Here is an 18,577-nt window from a genome sequence, read left to right on the forward strand (position 1 = left end):
TACCTCGATCAATTTGATTTTCCCAATCCACGAGGAAGTTAAAGTCCCCCACACTAGTTCACAGCAATGCAATTTCACATCACAGGTCAAATATGCCAATTACTGACATTAAGCTAAAGCAGTCCAGTTATAAAGGAGACTAATAAAGCAAAATTAACATTTCTACTGCTGTGGATTATTTCAAAAATTAATCAATACTGAATGGATACATTTAATATTCAAACTAATTAATGGATACCAATTATTGCATTGATGCTTAGTGTCAGTGCATTTTGTAGTAAACAGTTCACTCACATACACAGATCAAAGACCAATCATCTAAATGCAATAAAGTGCTGTTTTAACACATTCGGTGAACCGGACAGGTAAGCATGGTGGTTAAGTTACAGAACTGGAGTGCAAGATAAAAGAAATGAGTTTCAGACATGGAAAAATATTTCAGTCTCTGTTATTGTGGTCTTTCACCCTAATGAGAACCAAATGCATCCTTCAATCTGATGATTGCAGTGAAACATAATTAATGAAAGATGAAAATTTTGCAATGTACATGCTATTAAAATGATTAAAAAGCGTTGGCTGCCATAAAGAATAAAATGAAACTATTTTAATCTGAAAGTATCCAACTCACCATTACAGTAAGTACATGTTGATGCTTGGTCTCATGGTCGAGTCTTTCTGCTGTTAAAAGAACGCCAGTACCAGGGTCCAGCCTGAATCTTTTCAAACTGCTTGGATCTGTGCTGCTTTGAAGAGTATAAATCAACTTGTTCTTCTCATCCTCATCTCTGGCACTTACTTGCAGAATTACTGTTTTGGGAATAGTGTCTTCTGGGATACTTACTTCATATTTTGGTTTGGAAAATTCAGGTCGATGGTCATTTGTGTCAATTACTTTAATATATACCTGAAATGAAGTAGAATTTGATCTCCCAAGTCCACTGTACTTCTTTGTAAGAACACACAATACAACACACTATTTTCATAATTCAAAGCCGTAGCACTAATCATGAAGTTCATGATTGCAGCAAGATTGCATTACAATTTTATCTTAAAAGACACTAATTATATTCAATATTATATTTTTCAAAAATCTGAAAGGCTGAAATAGGTACTTAAATAACCAGCTTAGAACAATGTGCAAAAGCAACACATTTGCTTTTGGATGCTCACAATTGATAGTTTATAATTACAAGATTACAATTTTTATTTTAAATTGTTTTGTTTATTTTCCCTCCCCCTTGAGACAAGTTATGAACATTATGTAATGTTTTAAATACTCATAACTGTTTTCAAGTTACACCGAATCATGAATAATCCAAAATACCAAACAGAATCTCTATTTATGATCCATATGATTTCCAGCAATTTTAGACACCATAGCTCGTCTGTGTTCATTATTGCTGCACTGACTCCTACTTTAAGGAAAAGTAGTCAAGGATAAAGGACTGAAATTGAAAAGGATCCCTATGAATTGAGGGGCAGAATTTTGTTCTTTCAAAGTACTTTTATCTGAGCTTCAATTTCTCCTTTATCAATTGAAACTCACCCAAGGTTCTGCGAGTTGCATCTAAAACTGCATTTGTCGATTGAGTTGGCGCTAAACAAAAATGTCAAAAGTTTTTCAACCCCAAGTTTAAAATCTTTGCACAACTTTATCTTTATTCCTTTTAAAATCACGACCAGGTGCCGATACCTCCCAGTTCAGTTATAAATGAAAAACATTCTGGAAAATTTATGGAGATCAGCCACAACTCATGGAGAGAAAAACAGATTTAACGTTACTATCAAACATTAATTCTCTTTCGGTCTCCACAGATATTCCCCATTCTGCTGTGTTCTTCCAGCATTGTTTAAATTTTATTTCAGATTTCTGGCATCGGAAGTCCTTTTTAAACTTTTCACTCCTTCAGCTCTTTCTCTGATGTCTTGTTCATACTATTATCAATATAATTTTCACAGATATCCATACAAAGGGCTTGCACCTAAGCACCACGTTCCCCTTTAAGACACACCAAAAACATTCCTTTTTAATTAGAAAATGCCTTGGATTTTTTTTAAATTTAAATTGGATTGAGAGGTTTCTTACATTAAAGATTTTTCATAAAAGCATTGCTATGTGATGAGCTATATGCAAGTTTTAAACTTTAATTTCAAAGAATTTTCAAATGCACTTCCTAATTACTTGGAGACTGTAGATTAATCAACAATTTTTCCTGTTTTTCTAATTCCTCTTTTTATCCCTGCTGAAATTGTGGAAGGAGATTATGGAACATCCAGAAAAATTCTCCATTGCTAGTTGCATAATCCAACAGTATACATTTTATTTAAAAAAAAATCATTTGATCTACTATTACTGGTCCAACGGTTCATTGACCCTTTCCTGCTCTTCCTGTCCTCCTCAGATGCTGCATTGCACCAAAAACATTCCATCTTGCCCTGTCTGCTCAGATGCTTTCCAGACAAAATTGCCTACTTAGGTGTGTTCCAACATATTATTGAAATAATATGTCAGAATGTTAATGTATTAAATCACGGGATCACCTTTGAAAATGTGCAAATTGTTCGCTGCTTTCACATTGCATCTTTGCTGTAGGAACCTATTGGCAGCCTTGTAATGTGTTATTTACAGTGCAAGTTTCATTAAGAAGTTTTACACTGTCTCATACCCATTTCACAGCCATAAAATATGAAGATTAATCTTTAAATTTCAGAATAATAAATTATAATTCAAAAACAAACAGAAAAAATCCTCTTTGGTCCTTTCTGGCTTTAAAGACACCAATAAATACTCAAAAATTAACTATGAGTTATTGCACTCTGGGAAAAATAATCTTCCAATTTACAGGTCTGAGAATTTCTATTTGCTTATTATTTCCATGATGGATCTTGAGAGCTTCAGTTCACTGGTAGAACTGAAATTGAATTCTAGTGCTGTAGAAAATTCATATCATAAATAATACTTTCTGTTCCCTTTCTTTGAACCTGGCTATTATATTTGCCAATTTAATTCATATGTGCTTTAAAATTCTCATTTAAGACAATGGTGAAAAAAAGTTGGGAGAAATTAATGAACTGAGACTTTAAAAAAAATTGTACTGCAAAAGTTCCCTTAGCAAAAGAATAACTTGTGCAACTCCGCACCAAGAGACTCAACCCACGCATCTGATTTTTATTGTACAAAAACAATTAAAGCTTTGATACAATTTCAGATGTCAACAGAAAATAATGTCATACTTGGGACATTTAAAAATCACAAAAGCAGCAGCCTAAAAGAATAGAGAAGCTATTGATAATGTTCAAACTGCATGATGTAAATAGAAAATGTAGTTAATCTTATACCAGAGAGTAATTCAACAATTATGGAATATAGTAACAATTTAACAACTACAAAATAAAAATCCTGCCTTGCTGCACCAATGATTCAGAAGAGCTAAAGCAAACGTTTTTTTCATGAATCCTAGTCCGTTATCAGGAATTCAATTACCTGGGTGCTGATGGATGATGTCCCATCTGTTGCCTCCACTGTCAAATTGTAATTTGATTTCTGTTCAGCATCAAGTAGTTTGGCAACAATAATGGTTCCACTACCTTTGTCCACATCAAATCGGCTGTCATAGTTACCACCTGGGTTTAAGAATTTGAAAAGGCAGATATACAAGATGCTGATATTGCTCAACTTTCAGGTTATACATAAATGAAAAGAAAAAAAATCATCTCATTTCACTGAACAGGCAAGAGGTGAATTTTATCAAATATAACTGCTGGAAAAACAATTATGAATGCAACAGAAAATCCACCCTGCCATTCTTCCCGAGTAATTCTGGCAAAGATTTTAATTCCTTTTGTATTATAAAATGGGAGGTTGCATATTCTGACAAGTTTTAAGGGCCAGATCTATGGATATTGCAGTGAAAAAGATCTGTAATTATCGTGACTTGATAATATTTCTTTTTTTTTTTGTTCAAATGAAGAACGAGAAGGGGATGATACCTTGAGAGTGAAACAGATTCCTGGATATATCTCTATCTCTCTATATCTACATATCTCTCTCTCCTCCCATCTCTCTCTCTAGATACGATAGAGATAGTTACATTGTTTCCATTGGTGGGAAAGATTAGAACGAGGGGACGTAGCCTCAAGATTCAGGGTAGTAGATTTAGGATGGAGATGAGGAAGAACTGCTTTTCCCAGAGGGTGTTAAATCTATGGATTTAACTGCCTATTGAAGCAGTGGGAGCAACCTCCGTAAATATATTTAAAGCAAGGTTGGATAGATTTTTACACAGTAGGAGAATTAAGGGATATGAAAAGGCAGGTAGATGGAGATGAGCCTATCATCAGATCAGTCATGATCTAATTGAATGGCGGAGCAGGCTCGATTAACCGGATAGCCTACTCCTATTTCTTATATTCTTGTGCTCTGACAAAGCTATGGATATCAGTAAACATTTTATTTAGCATTCATTTTTTTTTTCCATAACCATTACTGAATTATAGACTATTTCAGATCAATTGGTTCGTCCAGAGACTGTAAAAATATAAAAGTTTATACATCAAAGTTGGATTTCTTCATGAAAAAAATTCATTAAGAGTTCATCATTAACATTGATATTCATTGTTTTGATGTTAAATTAAGAGATCAAAACATGACTCACAAAATAAAATTTCCTCACAAAATAGGCTGCTAGCATGCACACTTTTTTCACATTTTCAGGAGTTATAAGGAGCCACAAAACATGCCTAAAAGTGCTATTTCTCTTTTAACCATAATGATTAATAGATTTAGCAGTTATTTGAGATCTCACACTGGTTTGCAGAATTTTACTGACCACTCAATGAACCTTCAACATAATTGACAGAGCACCACTGTTTGGCAGTCTAAATCAATTCTGAAATGTCAGAACCTAAACATGCAATAATTAAGTTCATTCTTAGCTAATTGCTTCCTGCTCAGGGACAGCTTGTTAAAACTTTAGAAAAAAGTACTAATAGATTTTTTCAAGAGCTTTAGAGAGGAGAATGTTCCATATATTCTTCTCAAGACACAGCTAAATTATACAAGATCATGCCACATTCCTGGGAATCACTACACAAAATTAAATTATATGGAAATAAGTGAGGGCTGTTCAATCAGATCATGATTTTATTGGTGCTTTGATTCTATTAACATATCTTTGTGGCACATCCTTTGATTCATTTTAACAAAGACCAGTGAATCCCAATCTCAAACCATTTAATTGTCCATATTTGGAAGCAGTGAGTTTGAAAATGATTTCTCTGACTGGAGGACTGAATCACCTCAGTATTCTGGAATTTTCAAGACCTTAGTTTTTAAAAAAAATCTAGACATACAGCACAGTAACAGGCCTTTTCGGCCCACGGACTCATGCTGCCCAAATGCACCCAATTAACCTACAATCCTGCTATGTTTTTTTTGAAGGGTGGGAGGAAAGCAGAGCAGCTGGAGGGAATCCACGCAGAAAAGGGAAGAATGTGCAAACACCTTACAGACAGCACCAGATTCAAACTATGTTAAATGTGCCATTCTTTATTAGATTTCATCTGTCCCACGAATATATCATAATTTAAAAAAATTCAATTTGATTACCTCCACCATATAAATTCATGGACAAGTTTTTAACTCTTTCAAATATGTATAGAAAATCATTTAAATTAACTTTATTAATCACTAGTGGAGATGTATCAACAAACATTTCTTAATGTTACAATCCTAAACTTTCTTCTTTCTTCTTCTTTTCTTCTTTGGCTTGGCTTCATGGACCAAGATTTATGGAGGGGTATGTCCACGTCTGCTGCAGGCTCGTTGGTGACTGACAAGTCCGATGCGGGACAGGCAGGCACGGTTGCAAGAGAAAATTGGTTGGTTGGGGTTGGGTGTTGGGTTTTTCCTCCTTTGTCTTTTGTCAGTGAGGTGGGCTCTGCAGTCTTCTTCAAAGGAAGTTGCTGCCCACCGAACTGTGAGGCGCCAAAATGCATGGTTGGAGGATATGCGCCAAGATGCACGGTTGGAGGCGAGATCAGCCCACTGGCGGTGGTCAATGTGGCAGACACCAAGAGATTTCTTTAAGCAGTCCTTGTACCTCTTCTTTGGTGCACCTCTGTCTCAATGGCCAGTGGAGAGCTCGCCATAGAACACGATCTTGGGAAGGTGATGGTCCTCCATTCTGGAGACGTGACCCACCCACCGCAGTTGGGTCTTCAGCAGCATGGATTCGATGCTCGAGGACTTCGATGTTGGTGATGAAGTAATTCCAATGAATGTTGAGAATGGAGCGGAGACAGCGCTGATGGAAGCGTTCTAGGAGCCGTAGGTGATGCCGATAGAGGACCTATGATTCGGAGCCGAACAGGAGCGTGGGTATGACAACAGCTCTGTACACGCTGATCTTTGTGTGTTTCTTCAGGTGGTTGTTTTTCCAGACTCTTGTGTAGTCTTCCAAAGGCACTATTTGCCTTGGCGAGTCTGTTGTCTATCTCTTTGTCGATCCTTGCATCAGATGAAATGGTGCATCCGAGATAGGTAAACTGGTTGACCGTTTTGAGTTCTGTGTGCCCGATGGAGATGTGGGGGGGGGGGGGGGGGGGGGCTGGTAGTCATGGTGGGGAGCTGGCTGATGGAGGACCTCAGTTTTCTTCAGGCTGAGTCAGCCTGGAAGGCCTGGCCTGTAATCCTAAACAGCATTGTAGCAAAACACTTGCATATCTCCTAAATAATACACTGGGTGATTTATATATTAGGATATTTAAAAATAGTGGTTTTAAGTGTCTAAACCAATTTGACTTATTTTCAGAGAAACATAAAAACCACAGATGCTTAAATCTTGAGTGATCAAAGGGAAGCTGGAGGGACTGCTGCTTAGACAACATCCATGGACAGTAGTGGCCAGTCAACATTTCACTTTACTTACTAGAATTAGGTTGATTGTTTATAGGTGGAACTTAATTGTGTTGGATTTTAATTCCTGATGTATGCATGTTATACATTATCTCTACTAAAGAACAAGAATTCACAAACTTCTAAACCCCCGACAAAAGGAATTAGTGAAACTGAACTGTGGAGTTCTCTCATAGTATTGATCATGCTTAATATTTGGTTCAAAATTTTGCTATAACAGCCTAGAACCTAGAATTTGCAATTCCAAGGACTGTGAATCTATTAATTAAACATATTAACCTCTATTTTTAGAGAAGGCCATTCTGCTTGAAGCATTAGCTAATTGCATTTATTCATGCTAGTGTGTCCATTTATCTTGATCTTTGAATACCTTGGACCATTGTAGAAGTTAAACTAAATTGGTAACACAAATTCCTGTATTGCTTTAAAATATAACAATATAATCCCCAATTATGGCACCATCTCCTTGGTGATTTTACTGGTAGTAAACGTTACAATTTAAAATAATCATTCATTACAATTATTGCAATGAAAGCTAACATGGAAATAATCAGTAAAAAGGCTAAAATTTATTTATGGATCTATCATTTAATAATTACAGTCCAAATATTTTTTTAAATCTAACAACTATCAATAAGAGGTAGCAACCCAACAACCTACATAATTAGTTTGGAATTACAATGCAGAATAAACAAAATCTTGACCACTCTCTTATCATTATTTTTCTCATCAGAAGTTTTAAAAGCTTGTGTGTGTGTGTGTGTGTGTGTGTGTGTGTGAGTGTGTGTGTGTGTGTGTGCGTATATATGTACGTGCATTTGATATATACATAAACACATCATTGATCAAGCACAATTTTTTTGCGGTGGTTTGTGCAACGCTTTTACAACACCAACAATCAGAACCTGGGTTCGAATTCTGCACCGTATAGAAGGTGTTTTACATTCTCCCTGCGTCTGCATGAGTTTTCCCGTGGGCTCTAGTTTCCTCCCACTGTTCGAAACACATCAGGGGTGTTGATTAATTGGGTATAAATTGGGTGGCATGAGCTCCTGGGCCGAAATGGCCTGTTAACGTGCTGTCCAGCTAAACAAAAATTGGAATTTACAGAATTCTGAACTTACTTCTGGTTATTAATTTTTTGTCCTCGTCATTATTGCAAAACAGCATTTTTTTATGGAAGTAGAATCCAAACTTGAGACAAAAACTATTAATTTTATCCAACATTTGCCTGTCATATACTGTATCTGCCACTCCGCAGTGTTACACATGGAAAGACCAAGGGTGATTTTTCAAATGAAGCTTAGTTAGAATATAGGAATAACAAAATTGGATATGCAATCACAACTCTCTCAGTTCTACAGTTATTCACACTGTCATTCATAATGTTTGCTATACATTTCTGCATCCATATTTATAATAGATTGCTCAAGTAAACTTGTTCTATTATAATAACATCCTTGAATAGGTTGTGCTCCAATACTCCACTGAGAAGGAAGGAAATACACTCTGACAAGCTTACCGATATATTAGCATTTTCCATTATAAATGTGGATATGGAAACTATAATTGATGTAGTTAATAAATGGTGCATGCATGTGAAAGTTTTTTAGTGATAGATATGTACAAGGAATAAATAAATACATTGAATGAGAAAATAAATCAGCATTAAACGCAACTAGTCGCACCCCAAGTTGTGCTCAAATTGCCATCTTTCATACGAGGATAAATTATTTGAGTGACACATTTTCCTTGTTCATGAAAAGCATAAAGACAACCACAAAATTTGCAATACTAATTAGTAGATCACATAATGTAGTACCAAAATATAGTTATGAGATGACAGCAGGATACCTTCTGCTGTACAGTTCAAGTCACAAGCCCTCTGAAAGATATAAAACATTTCTCTAGTTTGTTTGTCACCTTGCAGAGCCAGAAATACAGTCGAAGACAGAAAAGGCAGCAAGGATAGAAGAGAAAAGAAATGAGATTAGTTATCGGAATCTAAATAAAAAGAGATACACAACAAGGCAAAAATAATGGAAAATCCAACAAGATATATTTCTGTAATCCAGTGCCCTGATAGGAAGCAGCATTTAGTGAAGAACATGTTATTTTCATTTTGACCAATAAGATTAATAGTGAAAGATCAAGACCAAGCATCCATAATCTCCCATTTAATGCTGCTCCCCAGAGTGAGCATTGAAAATACCAAAAGTAAAAACGCTTATGAAAAATTACCATCATTTTTTTAGCAAACTGCAATTTACACAGATTAGCATGCACATGCTTTCATTGAGCAGACATTCTGTAAGCCCCTTTAATCAACTTAAATAGACACATCTTAAGTTAAAGGCAAAAATACGGAATTAACGTCATCTTATAGTCTCTCCACGATACTATGGTTTTATTTAAGTAAAATCAAATCAAAACCTGCAAATATGGATCTAACTTTGAAGAACAAATTGATGAGATTTCTGGAGTGTGTACCATTTTATAAATAGGATAATTTATATGCAATACCTGTTATGACCATTATGAAAATTACCCCCAATGTTCATTTATTTATTCCACTATTATTTATTCTATACACATGTTTATATCAATTCTGATTCAAAAAAATGAAAATCAATTACACTTTAAAAATGTAATAACTATACTTGATTTTTTTTTGTCCAGGAAGATTTTAAATTCCATGGGTTAAATTTGCTCAGAAATTCGTAACAATTCTCTGTACCTCTTGTGGATGGTCAAACCAGTCTGAGCATTTGCTCCTGATTGCTATCTAACGAATCCTGTTGAAAGTTCCATATGGAGAGAGGACCTTGGTCAGTTTTCATTTCTTTATCAGAAATGAGGGTGGGTATTCCCCTTTTCAGGGTATTTGACTCTCTGGTTTTCTTCATTGTTCAAATATACCATTTATGGACAAAGTAATTTTTGTTCAAATTTCAATGCCTTCAGTTGTCAAAATTCTGAAGACGTTTATTATCCAGGATATGTATTTTAACCCTGTTCGAGAGTACCCCAAATTCAAAAATAGATAGAAGATTTTTAAAAAGAGAAACAAGAAAATCTGGACTTAAACTAATATTGTAAATGTTCTCTCATTTCTCTTCTTGGATCTTCATTTCCTATATCTTTAAATAAATTAACTAATAATCCAGTAGTTAAACATACTTTGAGGATCTGGATACAATTTAGAAAACATTCTGGTTTAATGAGTTTTCTCTCTAGTCCTATTTTTTTCTAATTATTTCTTTAAACCTTCCATGACTGATGTAACTTCTAAAGAATGGTACAGATGGGCACTAAATGTTTTGAAGATTTATTTGTCAAGGGAAGTCTCACTTCCTTTAAACAAATTTCAATTAAATACAGTCTACCAAATACCCATTTTTTTCATTATCTACAGATTAGAGATTTTTTATGATCTCAATTACATACATTTCCTAAGAGGTCTGATAATAATTTAATTGATGTAATTTTTAATTTACAACCTTTCTATAATGGTTCAATATCTAATATTTATGCTGTTGTTGGGAATAAGAGAGGCTCCCTCATATAAAATTAAAAAGGCCTGGGAACAGGACTACACCTTTTAATTTCTGAAGAAACTTGGAATTTAATTTTCAAATTGGTTAATACCTCTTCTTAATGTGCCCACCACTCTCTCCTACAATTTAAAGTAGTCCATAGGGCTCACATGTCCAAAGTCAAACTATACATGTGGATGTATCTCCTTGTTGTGATAATGCAACAATGGAGATGCTTCATTAATTCATATGTTCTGGACATTTAACTCTTGAGAAATATTGGAATGAAGTATTTCAAACTTTCTCTGCACTTTTTAAAGTTAATTTTAAACCTCATCCCTTAACATCTTTATTTGGTATTGTTGGAGAGAGTAACATGACATTAGGAACATCTGAGCTTCATATATTAGCTTTTATTTCTCTTATGGCTAGGCTGGCAAGATTGTTCAAATGGAGCTTGTTACCCTGCCTCATCATGCTCAATGGCTACGTGATGTGATGTTTAAACTTAGAGAAGATTAGATGCTCAATTTCCAATTTCATTTTTGAGTTACTTGTATAATCTTTGATTTGTTATTAAGGTAGAAATGTTGATTAATGAGAAAATTTATCTCTCTGATAAGAATTCTCTTTCCTTTTTTTGTCCAAACAGCATCTTTCTTGGTAGTGGACTTAGATCTTCCTTTTTTTTCCCTAGTAAAATAAAATATCAATACAATATAATCTGTTTGATTAAAATGGGGGGGGGGGGGGGGTACCTTGGATGAAATGATATGATTTAAGTGTAATGCATTTTCTTGACTTTTAACATAAATCATATCTACTCTGTATTTTTGGATGTGAAATTTCAATGTTAATAAAAATATTGAAAAAGAAATTAATTAATTTTGTAATTTAGCCCATTTAGTAAATTATATTGTGGAAATGACTACAATACAACTGACTAGAGCACATCATATTCCTTACCAGTGATATCAAACCAGAGGGTAGTGCCAACTGGTTCAACAGCAATGACTCCAACCATATGAGTAATTGGATCACTCTCCATGACACTAAAGGAATATGAAGGCTCTTCAAAGTTCCACGGTACAGGAGGAGGCTTAGGTTTTACGATCCACTCAACGTGAAGCCGAGCCGTTGATGATTTCTGAGGACGGCCATTGTCCACAACTTTTATCTGTCAAAAACAAAACATGAGTTTAAACCAAATACCCAATCAATGCTTCGATTAAGGAATAATCAGGATTGTACAGAACCATTGATGATCTCCCCGTTACAGCCTGTGCACAGCAAAATAAAAGAGCTTGATGTTAGCTGCTGGTGCAGTTGTACCCCACCCGCTTTCCCCCACCCTGATCCACAGCATGGAGCCAGGGGCAGAGCACAAACATACTAAACTATCAACTTAGTTCACATCCTGTCCCTTGCCTTGACCTTGTGTGAATGTGGTTGCTGGCCTTCATTGAAATGGTAAGCCTGGACATCATTTATTCTTCATCGTACTTTGACATTTATTTATTTATTTTTTTAAAATCAAATCTATTTTGGTTGTTTTTAGATGTCCTTGATTATCAAAGCCATTTTACAGCAGAAATATCCACAAGCATAGGCTTCACTCAGTGCCTGCTTCTACATATTAGGTGTTGTGTATTTCATGAAGAAATGAACTGTGACTGCATTTAGGATATGACTTGGACAATTCAAGTTTTCCTGTGAATGCTACAGAGGCACCAATTTCCACAAAGTTGTACAAGGACAGAGGTACCTTTACCCAATTGGGAAACAAGTGTTAACCACATTTGTGGCATAAACAAATAAGAATAATAGAATACTGCAGCACAGGAAAAGGGTCTTCAATCCATCCAGTTCATGCCACACTATTATTCTGCTCAGTCCCATTGACCTGCACCCAGACCATAAACTCAATATATCCTCCTCATCCTATAACCTATGCAATCTTCTTTTAAATGTCAAAAATCAACCCACATCTACTGGCAGCTGCTTCCATACTCTCACCACCTTTTGAATGAAGAAGTTCTTATTAAACATTTCACCTATCATCCTTAGCCCACCTCCTCTGTCTTTTGTCCTACCCAACTTCAGTGGATAAGCCTGTTCACATTTACCCCATCTTAACCCTTCATTCTTTTGTCTACCTCTATCACATCTCCCCCTCATTCTGCGATGCTCCAGGGAATAATGTCCTAACCTATCTCTTTCACTCATCTCAAGTCCCAACAACAGATAGTTCTGTAGCTTTTACTGTGCATATCCTACCCTGGTTTGTCCTTCTAAAGTGCAACATCTCACACTTGTCAAGATTGAATTCCATCTGCAATATTGCAGCCCATTTTTCTAGCTAGTTCAGATCCTCCTGCAAGCTTTGAACACCTTCTGTGCTGTCCACTACACTTCTAGTCTTAGTGTCATCTGCAAACTTGTTGATGCAATTAACCACAATCACCCAGATCATTAATACAGATGACAAACAACAATGGAGCTAGCACCGATCCAAAAAAACACACTATTAATCACAGGCCACTAGTTATATAGACAAGCACCTATTACCATTCTCAGTCTTTTTCTGCAAAGCCAATGTCTAATCCAATTTTCTACCTCTCCCTGAATACCAAGTGACTGAAACCTCTTGACCAACCACCTATGCAGGACCTTGTCAAAGGACTTAATAAAGTCCAGGTAAAAAAACATGGCTCTCCTTCATCAACTTTCCTGGTAGCCTCCTCGAAAAACTAAGATTGGTTTAAAAATGACCTAATACAAACAAAGCCATGTTGATTAACCTTAAACTGTCCCTATCTATCTGGTCTCTTTGAAAGTCTTCTAGGAATGTACCCACTGCTGATCAGTTTCACCAACCTATAAATTCCCAGATTATTCGTGAGTCTTGCTGAACAACATTAGGTATCCTCCTATCCTTCTGGCCCCTCACCTGTGGCAAAGGATGGTTTAAAATTTTTTGCAAGGTCCTCTGTAATTTCTTCACTAGCTTCCCTCAAGTTCCGAGGGAACAACTAGACAGGCCCTGGGGATGTATCCACCCTATTTCTCTCAAGTCAGATAGATTTGCTTGGCACTGCCTACACAAGCAGGTCGAGCACTGGGCACGACTCCCAAAGAAGACACCCATGTCTTCGGCAGAGTTGGTATATGGCGTTCCACTGACAGTTCCAGGCGAGTTTGTGCCAGTGGCCCATGCAACAGAGGAGACACCTGCAGCAGTGCTCACAAGACTCCAAGGGAAGGTAGGAACACTAGCTCCTGTCCTAATCTTGTGTGAAGGCCTGAGACCTTCCTTTGTTCCCCAAGGACCTCTGCGACTGCACTGCATCTTCCTTAACAGGGGCATGCATCGGACTCCACTCCAGCATCTGTATGAGGGCCCGTACAAGGTGTTGCATCAAAATGGAACCACATTCACCCTTGACATGAGCATCCATGAGGAGACCTTCATCATAGACCGCTTCAAGTCAGTGCACCTAGACCTGGAACACCCTGTGACTGAGCCACCCCCACGCAGACAAGGTTGGCCACCCAAATGGACTAAAGAGGTGTTGGCCATGGACTCCAACCTCCTAACGCCAGTTCTGGGGGTGGGGTGCGTGGTCATGTGGTGGTTCACCCACGCAACAGGCGAACTGGCTCACGGAGTTGCGAGCAAGTCCATGGCAGATCTGACTGAGAGCTCCGTGTGTAGGACAAGCCCACAGCCTAGCGGCTGATATCATAAAGGTCCCAGGACTGGCAAGCATCATTGGGTTCCGAGGGATTTAAGTGAGTGTGAGAGTTCTACTAAAGCCATTTGGTTCAACTCACTTTCAATTCTGCATGGTTCTTTCACTCGTTGTGTGCCTTCTGTGACTATAAGCCCATGGAATTACAGGAGCAATACTAGCATAGCTAGAGCATTGGCAATCGGCAGAAAACAAGAGAGTGGTAATAAGGGGATCCTATTCTGGTTGTCTACAAGTTACCAGTGGTATCCGCACAGGTTGTGTTGGGCCCACATCTTTTTGTGTTCTATATTAATGGTTTAGATTCCAGAATAAATGGCTTTGAGGCTATATTTACATATGATACAAAGATAGTTGGAGGGGCAGGTAGTGATGAGGAAATGGAGATGCTGCAGAGGGACTTGGATAGATTAGGAGAACATGCAAAGAAGTGACAAACGAAATACAAATGTTGGAAAGTGTACAGTGTACACTTTGGTAGAAGGAATAAAAGGAATGATAAAAGACTTATTTGGATGGGGAGAAAATTGAAAATTCAGAGGTGCAAAGGGACGTGGGGTCCTTGTACAGGATAACTTGAAGGTTAACCTCCAGTTTGAGTCCGTGGTGAAGAAAGCATTCATACCTAGAGAAATACAAGAGCAAGGATGTGAGGTTGAGGCTTTATAAGGCACTGATGAGGCCTCACTTGGAGTACAGGTACAGTTTTGAGCTTTTTATTTAAGGAAGGATGATCTGACATTGTAGAGTGTTCAGCGAAGATTAACAAGAATGATTTTGAGAATTAAGGGATTAGCATATGAGGAACATTTAATGGCTTTGGATTGTACTCCTTGAAGTTCAGAACAATGAGTGGGGACTTCACAGAAACATTTCAAATGTTGAAAGCTCTGGACAAAGTAGATGTGGCAAAGTTGTTTCCCCGTAGGAGGGGAGTCTCGGACAAGAGGGCACAACTTCAAGATTGAAGGGTCCCCATTTAAACCAGACGTGGAAGAATTTTTTTTAGCCACTAATAAACCTCTGGAATTTGCTACCCTTGAGTGGCTGTAGAGACCAAGTCTTTGGCTGTATTTAAAGCAGAGATTGATAGGAATCTGAAGATTTAGGGTATTAAACATTATGGGGAGAAGATGGGAGCATGGGGCTAACTGGCAGAATGGACAGAATGGCTGAGCAGATTCAATGCAGAATGGCCTACTTCTGCTCTTATGGTCTCGAAATTCATGGCACTGTAATCACAATTCAAAGCGATCCCTGACACATACCACTGTAACCGTGCCTGCCCCATTCCCCAATAGCAGATCCAGTTGGGATCATATTGATTAAGGAAACTTTCCTGTGTACATTAGAAAAACTCGACCCAGCGTTTCCCAAACTGAGTTCTGAGGAAAAGCACAGGGGTTCCACGGAAGAAATGGATACTAATAATTAAAACTTGTAAAAAAACCTTTTTATTTAATTTAAATTTGAATTACTTTATACCTGTGTTTCTAAACAGTTGACTCGATGCTAACAAAACAAAATGGCGTCTTGAATCCTGACGTCAGAAGTACAGACATCCAGCCTCAAGATGCCATTTTCAACCAATGGGACAGATTATCTTTTGGTGTGCGGCTGGCAACATTTTTAAAATTTAAATTGCCTCCCCTTCCTCTTGCTCACTCCGTCCCTTCTCCCTCACGCTCACTTGCTCCCTTAGTGGGGAGCAGCGGAGGCGGCTTGGGCCGCGGTGGGGAGCGAGAGGCGACGGAGGTGGCCTGGGCCATGTCAGGGAGTGAGGGGAGGCAGAGGTGGCCTGGACTGCAGTGGGGAGCGAGGGGCAGCAGAGGTGGCCTGGGCTGTGGTGGGGAGCCAGGGGGTTAGCCAGGCCTGTGGTGAGAAGCTCCAGGGGGTAGCCTGGGCCCATGGCAGGGCAGGGTCAAGGGGGACCTTACTAAAACTCAGCTTAGGGCCTGGGTGGAAGTTAATCTGCTACTGGTGGGTTTATTTAATTTTTTAATATACTTGTATATGCTTTATATTTATTTATTCATATGCTTGTGTGTCTACCGGGTCTTTTAAACTGTAAATGGCGATTGGGGTTCCTTGATTTCCAAGGGCTCCCCAAAAGGGTTTTGTGAGTTTAAAAAGTTTGGGTAGGCTTGGTCTAACCCTCCCAGCCTTTTTCAGTATGGGATTCTCAATCAGAATGTGGAAAGTGAAAATCATCTACTATCACATCCTTGCTTCTTGCAACTGTCTGGCATTTCTCTACAAATCTATTCTTACAATTTGCATTGACTATTGACTGGTCTATGCCATAATCTCATTAATGTAGTCATTAATTTCTCATTCCTCAGTTCCATCCATGTAGCTTCAGTAAATGAGCCCTCTAGTCTGCACTGTCTGATCACTGCTGTGACATCTTCCCTGACTAGCCACGCCACTCTTCCCCTTTCATTCCTCTCTTTCTATTACATCTAAAACAACAGTACTCCAGAATGTTGAGCTGTCTGTCCTGCCCTTTCTGCAATCGTCACCTTAATGGCCACCAAGTCATAATTCCCTGTGTTGATCCCTGCTATAACTTCATCCACCTTTCCTACAATTCTCCTTGGATTGAAATAGATACAACTCAGAACATTATTTCCACCATGCTCGACCTTTCCATTTCTGTCTTTGGATGCCTGCTTAACAACATCTTTTTCCACAACTACTCCACTATCTGCTCTGGTTCCCAACGCCCTGCATCACTACTTTAAACCCACAGGAGCAGCACTAGCAAACCTTCCTACAAGGATATTAGCCCCCTCTATTTCCAATGCAAACTGTCCTGCTGTTACAGATCCCACCTTCCTGGACGAGAGTCCAACGATCCAAAAATATGAGGCCCTCCCTCGTGCATCATCCCCTTAGCCATGCTCCTATTTCTGGCCTCACTAACATGTGCCATGGGTAGTAATCCCGAGATCACAACCCTGGTGGGCCTTTCCTATAATCTGGCACCTCACTCCACAAGATCACTTTGCACAATCTCATGACCCTGCCTACCCACCTCATTGGTCCCTACATGGACCACGACATTTGACTGGTCACTCTCCTGCTTGAGAATGCTGTAGATTAAATCCGAGATGTCCTTAACCCTGGCACCTGAGAGGCAACAGATCTTCTGAGAGTATCGATCTTGTCTACAGAACCTCTTTTCTGTTCCCCTAACAATTGAATCCTACATCAATTCTCTCCCTACCAATCTGAGGCATAAGGGCCAGACTCATGTGATTCAATTACACGAGCAATGCCAAAGCAACTGGAGCCAGTTGCAAAGGATATTGGACATTCTCTATAGATGCAAGAAAAATGGCAAGTGACATAATAAAGAAATGTATAGATATCATTTCCCCTTTGCATTGCCACAGTAACTACTAAATGACTTCTTACTCCATGCTAATGACTCTCTGGAATCTCTGACATCAGAAACCTTGGGCTGTTCCCAATCCTGGACCAGAATCCGAGACAAGCATAAAAATCACATTCCTCTTTGTCCAGCTAAATGAACAACTAATGTAATATTCGTAGAACTCCTCAATCAAGGGGGGACCTTAGGATTTCTGCTTGTGTACATGAACAATAAAACAAGGCATATATTGCACAAAAGAAGATGCAGATATATACTTACTGTAAGAATATCATATTCGCCTGCTGCAGAAAACTTCTTGGATGAGACAACTCCTGTTTTTGGCTCAATGAAAAACTTGCCCTGTTCATCTCCTTCTTCAATGCTGTAGGATATTTCTGCATTCGGACCTTCATCTCTATCAGCAGCAATAACTCGAAAGATGGGTTCCCGCTTCACAAATTTCTCCCGATCTGGTTTTATTCGCTCTGGAAGTTTAATCTTATAAAACTTCTGCAAGAACTGAGGTTTATTGTCATTTTCATCCAGAACTTTCACTATAACCCTTGCAACGGTAGATTTTGGGTTGCTGTCATTGTCGGTAATTGTCACCTGTTGACAAAATAGACAAAATAGCTTTAAAATATTTAGATTCAGACCTGAATCTATTCCATTCAAAACATTTGCTTATTAAGGAAAATTAGTTGCTACCAGATGAAACAATCTTTTGCTATATTAACAGCAATCTCAAACAACTATTTTCAGTGACCTTCAACAAAAATTTAACACTTGTACATTGGAAGGTATTTGGAAAATCGGAATAGAAATCCAAGCTCAAATACTGTTGCATGCACGGCACACAAAAGTTGGTTTTCAGCATTTTAATTGTATTCAGAACGACTGTAAATACTTAAATTAATCAGTTGGAAAAGAATATGGGGCCTCACCAATTATTTATTACTTTGAGATTTTTCTTGCACTGTCTGCAAACTGACTG

The 18,577-nt window shown here is 38.0% G+C and overlaps 1 protein-coding gene across 8 annotated transcripts in view; it reads right to left on the minus strand.

Annotated features, from left to right (window-relative positions):
* The window catches only part of fat1a (FAT atypical cadherin 1a), a 256,473-nt gene that overhangs the window by 117,757 nt on the left and 120,139 nt on the right, over positions 1-18,577 (minus strand). For all 8 annotated transcript variants that reach the window (XR_011353525.1, XM_069924528.1, XM_069924529.1 and 5 more), the window contains exons 5-8: positions 17,863-18,192; positions 11,419-11,629; positions 3,485-3,624; positions 629-904 (exon numbers count right to left, since the gene is read on the minus strand). Coding sequence is in view for 7 of the 8 variants with exons in the window: in XM_069924528.1 (XP_069780629.1) it covers positions 629-904; positions 3,485-3,624; positions 11,419-11,629; positions 17,863-18,192 (957 nt within the window). In the remaining variant the exon portion in view is untranslated. The remainder of the gene's footprint in view (positions 1-628; positions 905-3,484; positions 3,625-11,418; positions 11,630-17,862; positions 18,193-18,577) is intronic.

Source organism: Narcine bancroftii, chromosome 3 (assembly GCF_036971445.1).
Source record: "Narcine bancroftii isolate sNarBan1 chromosome 3, sNarBan1.hap1, whole genome shotgun sequence".
Classification (NCBI taxonomy): domain Eukaryota; kingdom Metazoa; phylum Chordata; class Chondrichthyes; order Torpediniformes; family Narcinidae; genus Narcine; species Narcine bancroftii.